General features: G+C 53.3%; 1 protein-coding gene across 1 annotated transcript; it reads right to left on the bottom strand.

Annotated features, from left to right (window-relative positions):
- Positions 1-7906: 7906 nt before the first annotated feature.
- Positions 7907-9544, bottom strand: ZNRF4 (zinc and ring finger 4). The gene is given in 3 exon segments (XM_007169243.2): positions 7907-9130; positions 9133-9160; positions 9381-9544. Coding segments are annotated over 3 exon segments (1416 nt in total).
- Positions 9545-10262: the final 718 nt, after the last annotated feature.

The following is a 10262-nucleotide window of genomic DNA, read 5'->3' as shown; positions in this document are numbered from 1 at the left end:
TGATTGGGCCCATTGTGGGGGAAGCACAGACCTGGTGGGGGCCCAGAGGAAGAACTTGACTCAGGCTGAGGCATTCAGGGAGGCTTCCTGGAAGAGGTGATGCCTGAGTGAAGACCTGAAGGGGAAGAAAGGGGTAGTAGGGGAGGGAGGACAGGGTATTCTTGTCCACAAGCAGAAAGTACAGCTTGTGCAAAGGCCCTGAGGTGCTCCAAGGGCCTGAAAACTGTCCTGTGAGCCTGAAAAATATCCTGGGAAGACCAAGAACACAGAGGTCCATGTTGGCTTTCCTGCCTGCCTGGTGAGGCTCCCATAACCCTCCTCTGACCCCAGGGTGCTGGGGCTTGAGCCTCTGCAGCTCATGGGCATCTGGCAGTCACATTACTGGTCTCCCCTGGGATCTCCTGGAGCTCAACTCTGCAGCCCTCAGGACCTGATTACATTGTAACAAGTGTGGGCACCATTCACCCCATCCTTGATGCTAGGGAGACCCCCCAGGGGAGACTTGAGCGCAGAGGCCTGAGCTGGGGGCTCACTCCATCCAACCATGCTCCCTGGGCCTTAGCAATTGGCCTGTATGAGGCTGCAGACTTTTTTATTTTTTTGGAAAAAGGCTTCACTCTGTGCAAATCTGGCATCTTTGTGGATCAATTGTCCATTTCTTCTACTTCTGCGTCAGAGATCCAGGAATCTGCTGCTCCCTTATTTCCCTTTCTCTTACCCTCCCCCCTCCGTATGATATACAACAGTCCCCCCTTATCCAGCGGGAAACGTTCCAAGACCCTCAGTGGATGCCTGCAACCTCGGATAGTACCAAACCCTACATATACTATGTTTTTTCCTATACATACATACCTATAATAAAGTTTTTAATACAATTGTTAAAGGTTACACTCCATTTATAGTTATTACAAAATATTGGCTATTGATAAATTAGGCACAGTTAGAGAATATCCAAGTTGCCAGAATCACTACACTTGCGCTTTGCAGCCGCTATGAAGTAAAATAAGGGTTACTTGAACACAAGCCCTGCGATAACGTGACAGTCAACCTGATTACCTAGACAGCTACTAAACCATGAGCAGGTGGGAGATGCTGAACAAAGGAATAATTCAAGCCCCGGGCGGGACAGAGGGGGACTGTGCAAGATTTCATCACGTGGCTCAGAATGGCAGCAATTTAAAACTTATGAATTGTTGATTTCTGGAACTTTCCACTTAATATTTTCAGACTTTGGTTGATGGCAGGTAGCTGAAACCACGGAAAGCAAAACCGCAGATTAGGGGGAACTACTACAATCCTGTCACCTGTGCCTGCAAAATCTATCCCAGATCGGCCCATTTCTGTCCCCTCCTCTGTCTCCACCTGGTCCAGCCCCCATCATGACTGGTCCTGCCTCAGGGCCTTTGCACTGGCTGTTCCCCCTCCCTGAATGCTCTTCCCCAAGCTGTAATAACCTCATGTATTTCCTTTGCTTTTAAAAATGTATGTCAAGGGACTTCCCTGGTGGTCCAATGGTTAAGACTCTGCACTCCCAATGCAGAGCACAGGTTCGATCCCTGGTCGGGGAACTAAGATCCTGCATGCCAGGCAGCACGGCCAAAAAAACAAACAAAAAAAAATGTATGTCAAGGATGTAAGTTCCAAGAAGGCAGTGACTGTGTCTACCATGATCACTGTTGGGTCTCTAGCTCCTAACACAGTTTCTGGTACACAATAGGTGCTCAATAAAAATTTCTTCACAATGGAAAGCATTAATACATTGAACCTCAGAAAACAGCCTGGTTGTATTCCCAAGTCCCGGGTGGGAGCATTTGGCCACAGACACTGATAGAGATTTAGAAAAGGAAAAAATAAAAAAGCCTCCAAATTTTGGTTGCCTCCCTCTGCCTTTAATTATTTTGTCGACAAGGCTCACAATTCAGCAAGTCAAGGTGGCATTTGAGAGGGAAGGTTCCCTTTAGCATAGCTGACAGCTAATTTGTGGGAAGTTTAATTACAGGCGGCGTTAATTAACTGGCAGAGTGCTGGGCAAGGAAGGCAGCCATCTGTTCCTAAAAGTGTCCTCCCCTCCTGGGCCTGGCTGGGAGGCTGGGAGGGGTGGGCTAGGAAGAGGACAGGGCGTGGGGAGGAGGTGGAGACAGAGGAGGAGGGTCAGGTGATGAATCGCAACCTTCACAACCTCCCTTCCAGATGCCATCAGGGCTGAGATCTGGGCAGCCAGCCTCCCTGTGGCAGGCACCATTTTGCAGCTGCCTCCAGTGGTTGCTGGGAGTTCCTTGGAATCTGCTTCTCACTGGTTGTATCATTAGGAGCAGAGGGTGTGGAGCAGAGGAGGTGACAAGCACACTACCCTCAGGTCACACTGGAGTGGATTGGCACCCGCCAAAGGAGGTTGGGAGGAGGAGCTGGGTCAGAGCCAGGGGTGAGGGATGCCCTAAACAGCCTGAAATGGGAGTGGGGGGATCGCTCTGCCTCTCATTCCACCATTCACCCAGCTTTGTCCCCCCTCAGCTGTCTACCCTGGGGCAAGTCACTTAACTTCTCTGGGCCTCCGTTTCCTCATCTGGAACATAGGATTGATTATAATAGGACCCAATTCCATTTGTCTTTCTAGAATAGTTGAGCCCAAGCGTTTGCAGGCTGCTGAAGGGAGCTTTGTTATGAACTTGAAGTGTCATTACTTGTTATTACTAAAAATATGCATGCATATTGAGGAGGGTGTGTGTCCAATAAAGTTGAGAGCCCTTGGGCCTTGTAGGACTCTGGGTCCTTGCATATGCTGTTCCCTCCTCCTGGAACACCCTTCCCAGCCCTGCCCAATTGCTTCTGTTCTATCCCTCAGGTCTTGAGGTAGATGCCCTCTGCCTGAGAAGCCTTCTCTGACCCTCCAGGCTGGGGCAAGTGCCCCTGTGGACCCTCCCAGCACCTGTGCATCCCCCATCACCCCCGAGTCACACTGTCACTGCTTTGTCATGGCCCATTCCTCCCACTAGACTGGGAGTCCCATGCTGGCAGGGACTGGGTCTGTCTTGGTCACTGCTATGTCTAGTGTGCCCAGCACAGGCTTGAACAACTACGCGGTCAGCACCAATTGTTGTACAGACAGACAGCTGGAGCCATGACCCACACATCGGGAGGTGGCGGCCAGCAGAATGCAGAATCCAAAGTTAGAGCCATTTAAAAAGGAACAAAATAGAGCCATTTGAAGAGACGTGGATGGACCTAGGGACTGTCATACAGAGTGAAGCAAGTCAGAATGGGAAAAACAAATATCGTATAATATCGCTTATATGTGGAATCTAGACATGGTAGAGGTGAACTTATTTGCAAAGCAGAGTGGGGTCACAGATGTAGAGAACAAACTTATGGTTACCAACGGGGGAAGGGGGGGGATGAATTGGGAGATTGGGATTGACATATACACACTACTATGTATAAAATAGATAACTGGGACTTCCCTGGCGGTCCAGTGGTTAAGACTTTGCCTTCCAATGCTGGGGGTGCAGGTTCGATCCCTGGTTGGGGAGCTAAGATCCCACATGACTTGTGGCCAAAAAGCCAAAACATAAAACAGAAGCAATATTGTAACAAATTCAATAAAGACTTTAAAAATGGTCCACATCAAAGAAAAATCTTAAAAATAAATAAAATAAAATAAAATAGATAACTAATAAGGACCTACTGTATAACACAGGGAACTCTACTCAGTGCTCTGTGGTGACCTAAATGGGAAGGAAATCTGAAAAAGAGTGGATATATGTATACGTATGACTGAGTCACTTTGCTGTACAGCAAAAAACTAACACAACATCGTAAAGCAACTATATTTCAATAAAAATTAATATATAGGGCTTCCCTGGTGGTGCAGTGGTTAAGAATCTGCCTGCCAATGCAGGGGACACGGGTTCGAGCCGTGGTCCGGGAAGATCCCACATGCCGCGGAGCAACTAAGCCCGCGCGCCTAGAGCCCATGTTCCGCAACAAGAGAAGCCACCGCAATGAGAAGCCCATGCACTGCAACGAAGAGTAGCCCCCGCTCGCTGCAACTAGAGAAAGCCCGTGTGCAGCAACGAAGACCCAATGCAACCAAAAATAAAATAAAATAAATTTTAAAAATGAATATATATAAAAAACAAAGTTAGAGCCATTTAAAAGTGGAGGGGACTGTCTCGGGTGCAGGAGTGTGGCCCTGGGAAGGCTACATCCTCTTTCACGGGGTCAGTTTCTCCCTCTGGAAAATGGGTGTATGCATAGGAACCTGGCGCCGGATGCAAGGAGTCAGTGCCGGAAAGAGCGTGGCGCAGCCCCCGCCATGCCGCGTGTGCTCCGTAGTCGTGCTGGTGGCTACTGTTATCCTCGAGTCCACCCCCATCACTGAGGTTGGTCCCCTGTCCTCTGAGCCTCAGTTTCCCCATTTGGCCATACTCCCCCTTAGACAAACACAGCCAGGGCACGCCCTGGATGGACAAGAGGCAGCCTCTGCTGGTGTTTACCTAAAGCAGCAGTCGAGGCGGGGCCGATGGGGCTGGCACAGGCTGGCCTCGCTAAGCTGGCCGTCCTTAGCAGCGCCCGGCTTTCCCGGAGGCGGCTGGAGAAGGGCCCAGACCTGGCTGTGGGGGGACTGAGGAGGCTGGGATGATGCTGAGGCCTCTTCTCAGAGGGTACAGTGGGCAGGGACCTCTGTGTACACTTATTAAGCACCCACTGGATGCCAGACTAGGCTGCCTGGGGTCTTTGCCCATGTTGTTCCAGCTGCCAGGTTCACTTTTCCTTTTCACGGTGCTGATCCCTGCCCTTTCTGCTCTCAGTCTAGAAGACACTGCCTGCAGCAAGCCTCCCAGATTCTCTGGGTTGGGTCAGGCACCTCCCTTTGGGTTAACACAGTGCCTATGATTCCCCCATCACAGCACTGATCACCCAATATTATAGCTGGGCTGTGGGCAGGTCACTTAGTCAATCAACAAATACTGATAGTGTCAGGCACTGTGCATGCTTGGGGAACCCTGCAGGGCAGGTACTGTTACTGCCCCCATATTACAGATGGGAAAACCGAGGCTCAGAGAGGTTTAATAGTGGAAAGAAGCCATGTGGCCTGGGGCCTGGAGTGCAGTAGGGCCTCGGTAAGAGCTGGGTTTCATCCCTGGTGACGGTGAGCTCATTCCCTCCACTGGCATGGTCGTGAGAAAGGTCATCTCTCTGGTGAACCGGGATGTGCCTGCTCCCCTGTGGTGCCTGTGACCTTGAAGCATGCTCAGGCTTAGAGGTGTGGGGATTCATTCATTCAGTCATTCATTCATTCACTTATTCAACAAACATGTATTGGACAGCTCTTGTGGACCAGTGGCAGGCATGCTGGCCACCCCAAATATCTGTTCTCTCTTCCATGGTAGTAGAACCCCTGATTTTCAGCTGGACCGTTGGCCATTCAGAATAAAGACTACATTTCCCAGCATCCTTTTAGGCAAGTGTGGCCACATGGCTAAGTTCTGGCCAATGGGGTGTGAGCAGAAGTGGTGTATGGGATTTCTGGGGAAGTGTCCTTAAAGGGAGAGGGCGAGCCCTTCCTCACCTCTTCCTCCTCATTGACTGACTGGCATGCAGATGTGATGGCTAGAGCTCAAGCAGCTGCCTTGTCCCATGAGGAGAAGGTCACTTGCTAAGGATGTGGAACAATAAGATAAAAGGAACCCGGGCCCTGGACACCGTGGAGCCTCCATGCTATCCCCGGACTGACTACTCAAGTTCGTGAGCAAATAACTCTCTGTGCTTAAGCTGCTCTGGGCAGGTCTCAGATCCCATGGCCAACTCCAAGCTTGACTGCTACACACGTTCCTCCCTGTCTCCACTTCTCCATCCTCATCCCAACCCATGCCTGCTGGACAGAGAGGCCTGTCCCTGCTTGGCAGCTCTGGCCTTCCACAGCTCTTGGCAGCTTTGGGCCATCCACAGGGACCAAGGCAGTGTCCTCTGGATAGTGCAGCTTCCGTTTGCGGCCGTAGGGCCATCAGGCTAGGAGCAAAGTCCCTCAAAAGGTGGGTGGCAGGTCTTTACCCTCTCCCAAGCATCCTGTGCAAGGACCTCTGCCCACGCCTCTGTGCGCCTCCCCACCCCATACACACCAGAGCTGTGACCAGCAGCCCACTCTTTGCCATCATCCATCCAAGAAGAGACCCCCTTTCTCTGAACTACCTTGGAGGTTCCCAGCTATGTAGTGAAGTGCAGACCGCAAAGCACAAGTGAAAAACACTCCCGTGTGTGAAAAAGAAGACATTTGACTAAACACAGACATTCCCTCATGAATCCACCAAGACCAGACTACCGGGTCCAAATCCCACTATCACCCGTACACTGTGCCCTCTGAGAAATTCTATACAATGTTCCCTCCTGGACCTTCCTGATCATGCTTGCCCCCAAGCCTAGCATCTGCCCGTCATTCATTGCCTAGAAGACCCCCTTCACTGGCCCAACCCTTCTGAGAAGAGCATGCACTGGGACCTGAAGAAACACCTTATCTGTCCGCCATAAAATTAAACCACATCTGAGCTGGTCTCTGAATTCAACTACAAATTAACAGAAGCTACGGGGGACGGAGGCATCCGTGAAATGACACCACAGGGACACCCAATCAGCAAAACCCAGATCTGGGACATCTGTGCAGGGTGAATGACCTGGTGGCCTCAAATAAACAAATTGCAAGGAAAATTTAAGAGAGAAAGATGGCAAGAGAAGCTCTCGATTAACAGAGACTTAGGAGACCATCAGCAATAACCCTAGACTCTATCTAGATCCTGATTCAAAGAGCCTAAAAAAATTGTATATTGTAAACATGCACATTTCCATGTGCTCCCTAGGTGGATATGTGATGCTATTTAGGAATCATTATTCTGGACATGATACTGGAGTTTGCGGAGTTTTTTAAGGGGTCTTATCTTATAAAGCAGGGTCTCTCCCCTCAGCACTGTGGACCCGCAGGCCAGATCATTCTCTGAGGTGAGGCCGTCCTGGGCGCTGTGGGGTGTGAAGCAGCCTCCCTGGTCCCACGCCCTCTATGCCAGGAGCCAACCCCAGTCATGACGACCACAGATGTCCCCAGACACTGCCCAGTGTCCCTGGGGGACAACATCCCCACCCCAGCTGAGAACTACTGCTTTAGAGACACAAATTGAAATATTTACAGATGAAAAAGCATCTGGGATGTGCACCAAAATAGCGAGAGAGGCGGAAGAATAGGGGAGACAAGAGTGGCCAGTAGATAATCATTGAATCTGAGTGATGGGTACACGTGGGGAGGGTCATTATTCCATTCTTTCTACTTGGGTGTGTTTGACACTTTCCACTATAAATAGTTGAAATGCTGGGGAAATTCAAATTAAATCCATAGTTCAGTCCATCGTAACCTACCCAAGGTGCCCTCTCGGTTGAATCAAACGTGCTATGCTGATGTAAGACATGAACACTCAGGAGAAGCTGGGCAAGGGGTCCATGGAAACTATCTCTAGTACCTTTGCAACTTTTCTGTAAAGGTAAAATTATTCCAAAGTAACAAGTTTATTTTTTGTTTAAGGTTTAAATGAATAATAAGCATATGGGAAATCAGCCGCTCCTGTGCCCAGTACTGGAACGGAGGCACAGGGGCCCCGTCGCAGGGCCACCAAGGACATGTTGCACACAGCAGCCCTGAGAATACTGCCCCTCCGCCCCCATGTACCCTCACTCGCCCACAGATGCCAGCAGCCAGCCTTAGGCTCAGCTTGCCACACGCGTGGCATGAGGGGCCGGTCCGCCCCACAGCAGCCAGGGCAAGAATCCGCTTTTAAACCCACTTTATTATCTAGCCTCCAGACTAGAAACACTCCTCACTTCTACCCTCCCCGCCCCAATCTCCACCAGCCAGGGGCGGCGGGCCTCAGAGGGGCTCTGGGGGTCCCTCCAAGAATGTGTTGGCCTCAGCTGCCCCCACGGAGGTGGCACTCCAGCGGCGGGGTGCGTTGGCTCGGGTCAGCAGCTCCAGCCTCCGGGAACGCAGCCAGGTCTGGATGGCCCAGATCGGGGGGTGGTGACCAGGCAGCGAGGGGTCCTCCTCGTCCCCATAGCTGCCGACGGTGGAGTCAGAGCCGTCCTCCGTGCTGGCCACCGACTGCTTGCATACAGGGCAGGAGCGCCGGGCGGCCTGGGAGAACCAGGGGTCGATGCACTTGCAGTGGTAGATATGGGAGCAGGGCAGGATCTTGAGCTGGTCACCTTCCTCGTATTCATCCAGGCAGATGGGACACAGGTCGTTAAGCCTCGTGAAAGTGCTCACCTGGGCCCTCTGGCTGGCCCGCGCCTTGACCACTGGCCCGCGGGCCCACCAGGCCCACAGCCAGTTCCACAGACACCGCAGGACGAAGAAGGCGGTCGTGAGCAGGGTCAGGGTGCAGCCCAGCGCCCAGGAGATGGCCAGCATGGGGTGGCAGTCCAGGTCCGGGCAGGGCGGGTGGTCGGGCAGCAGGAGGACGTGGGCCAATGTGTCGCAGCGCACGATGACCCGCAGGTCCTGGGAGGTGGCCTCGCCCACGAACACTGAGGGGATGGTGATCTGGCGCCGCAGGTCCTCGTAGACGTGGACCATGAGCACCAGGTCGTCAGAGCGCACGTTGTACACAATGGCCGCCTGGAAGCCGGCCCGCTGGGCGTGCAGCACCTTGAGGTCAAACGTGCAATTGTACCGGCGGATCAGCACGACGGCACCCAGGGAGCCGTTGCCCGGCCGCGGGCCTTCGATGGGATGGCATGCGTTGGCCGGTCTGGCCTCCATCAGGTAGCCCCGCACGCCTTCGGGGGCTAGGGGCACCCCGAACAGGGCCGGCAGGTCCGCAAAATCCACGGTGCTTGAGTTACCATCCAGCACGGCTCGCACCACCGCCTGTGTGGGCACCAGCAGCCCCAGAAGGGTCAGTGAGACCCTGACTGCCCGCAGGGCCAGGACTGGCCAGGGCTGCCCCATGGCCAGCCCCTCCTTCTCTGGCTGCGGTGTGGAGCTAGGTCCCCCTGGGGACCACAGACAGGAGGCCTCCAGGCATCTCCAGGACCTCCCAGGGGGCCCGTGGCCGGGGTGTGAATGGACCTTGAACGGGTGGCTCAGAGGCAGTTAGACAGAGCGGCTGGGACCTGCGTGGCCCTAGACAGAAACAGCTCCTGGTGGCAGCCCAGCGTGCATTGTGTCTTTGAAGGCTGGTCCCAGGAGGAGCTGACCTACCCAGGCAGCCTTCCCAGCAGATGACACTGAGACCAGGAGCCCCCAGAGTTCTAGATGCTCCCGGCCTCTGTGACATCGCCCTGTTACATCCTGGTCCCTCACCCACACCCCCCCACCGAGACAGAATTCCTGGGGCTCTGACCTGGGGGGCTGGGCAACCTTCGCAAAAACTTCTGGAAGGCTCAGAGCATCCCCAGCTCCTGGACCTCGTAAGGCCCAGAGGTGCCACAGAGTGGGCTGGCAGCTGCCCCCCCACCACCCCGTGGCTTGGATCCAGCCCTCATACTCGCATTCTGCCAACGTCATCTCCCCAAGCCTCCTAGGGACCCACTGAGGAAGGCGCTAATTTTTCCCCCCTTTCAAGATTTCCAGGGGGACTCAGACTTGTTCAGGGCACCCTCTGCCCATGAGGTCTTAGAGTCCAAATCCCAGATATCCTCCCTCTCTTCCCCTCACTCACTCTGCTCCAGACACATGGGTCTCCTTGCTGTTCCTCCAACACACCAGGCCCGGTCCTGCCTCAGGGCCTTTGCACAGGCTGTTCCCTCAGCCTGGAATGCCCTTTCTCCCTGTGATCAGCTCTTTCTCACCCTTCAGGTTCTCAGTTCATATGTCCTCAGAGTCTAACTGACTTGATATGGGGGGAGGGAGAAGTGCCAAGGTCAGGGCTGGGCTGGCAGGAGTGGGTGGTCCAAGTCCTCACCACCTGGTAGACTACCTGCACTGGCTTTATTCTCTCAGGTCAGAGCTTCCTTTCTAGCCGGGTCTCCAGCTGTCCCTCATTCCTCAGCCAGAGCCCTGGCCATCAGCCTCATGATCCCCCAACTCCTCATCCCCAGATCTCCCACCGTGAGTCTGCCACCTGGCTGGGCATCCTACTCAAGCCCTGATTCCTTGCTCTGTCATTGACAAGCTGTGTGATGCCAGATAAGTCACTTAAGCTCTCTGGGCCCCAGCTTCCAGATCTGTGAAATGGGTATAATGATGAGGAACCCGTCTTGTAGGGCTGGTGGTATGAGAATTA

The sequence above is a fragment of the Balaenoptera acutorostrata genome, chromosome 2, assembly GCF_949987535.1.
Source record: "Balaenoptera acutorostrata chromosome 2, mBalAcu1.1, whole genome shotgun sequence".
In the NCBI taxonomy this organism is placed as follows: domain Eukaryota; kingdom Metazoa; phylum Chordata; class Mammalia; order Artiodactyla; family Balaenopteridae; genus Balaenoptera; species Balaenoptera acutorostrata.
The sequence above is the reverse complement of the archived record's forward strand: the minus strand, read 5'-3'. Positions and strand labels throughout refer to the sequence as shown.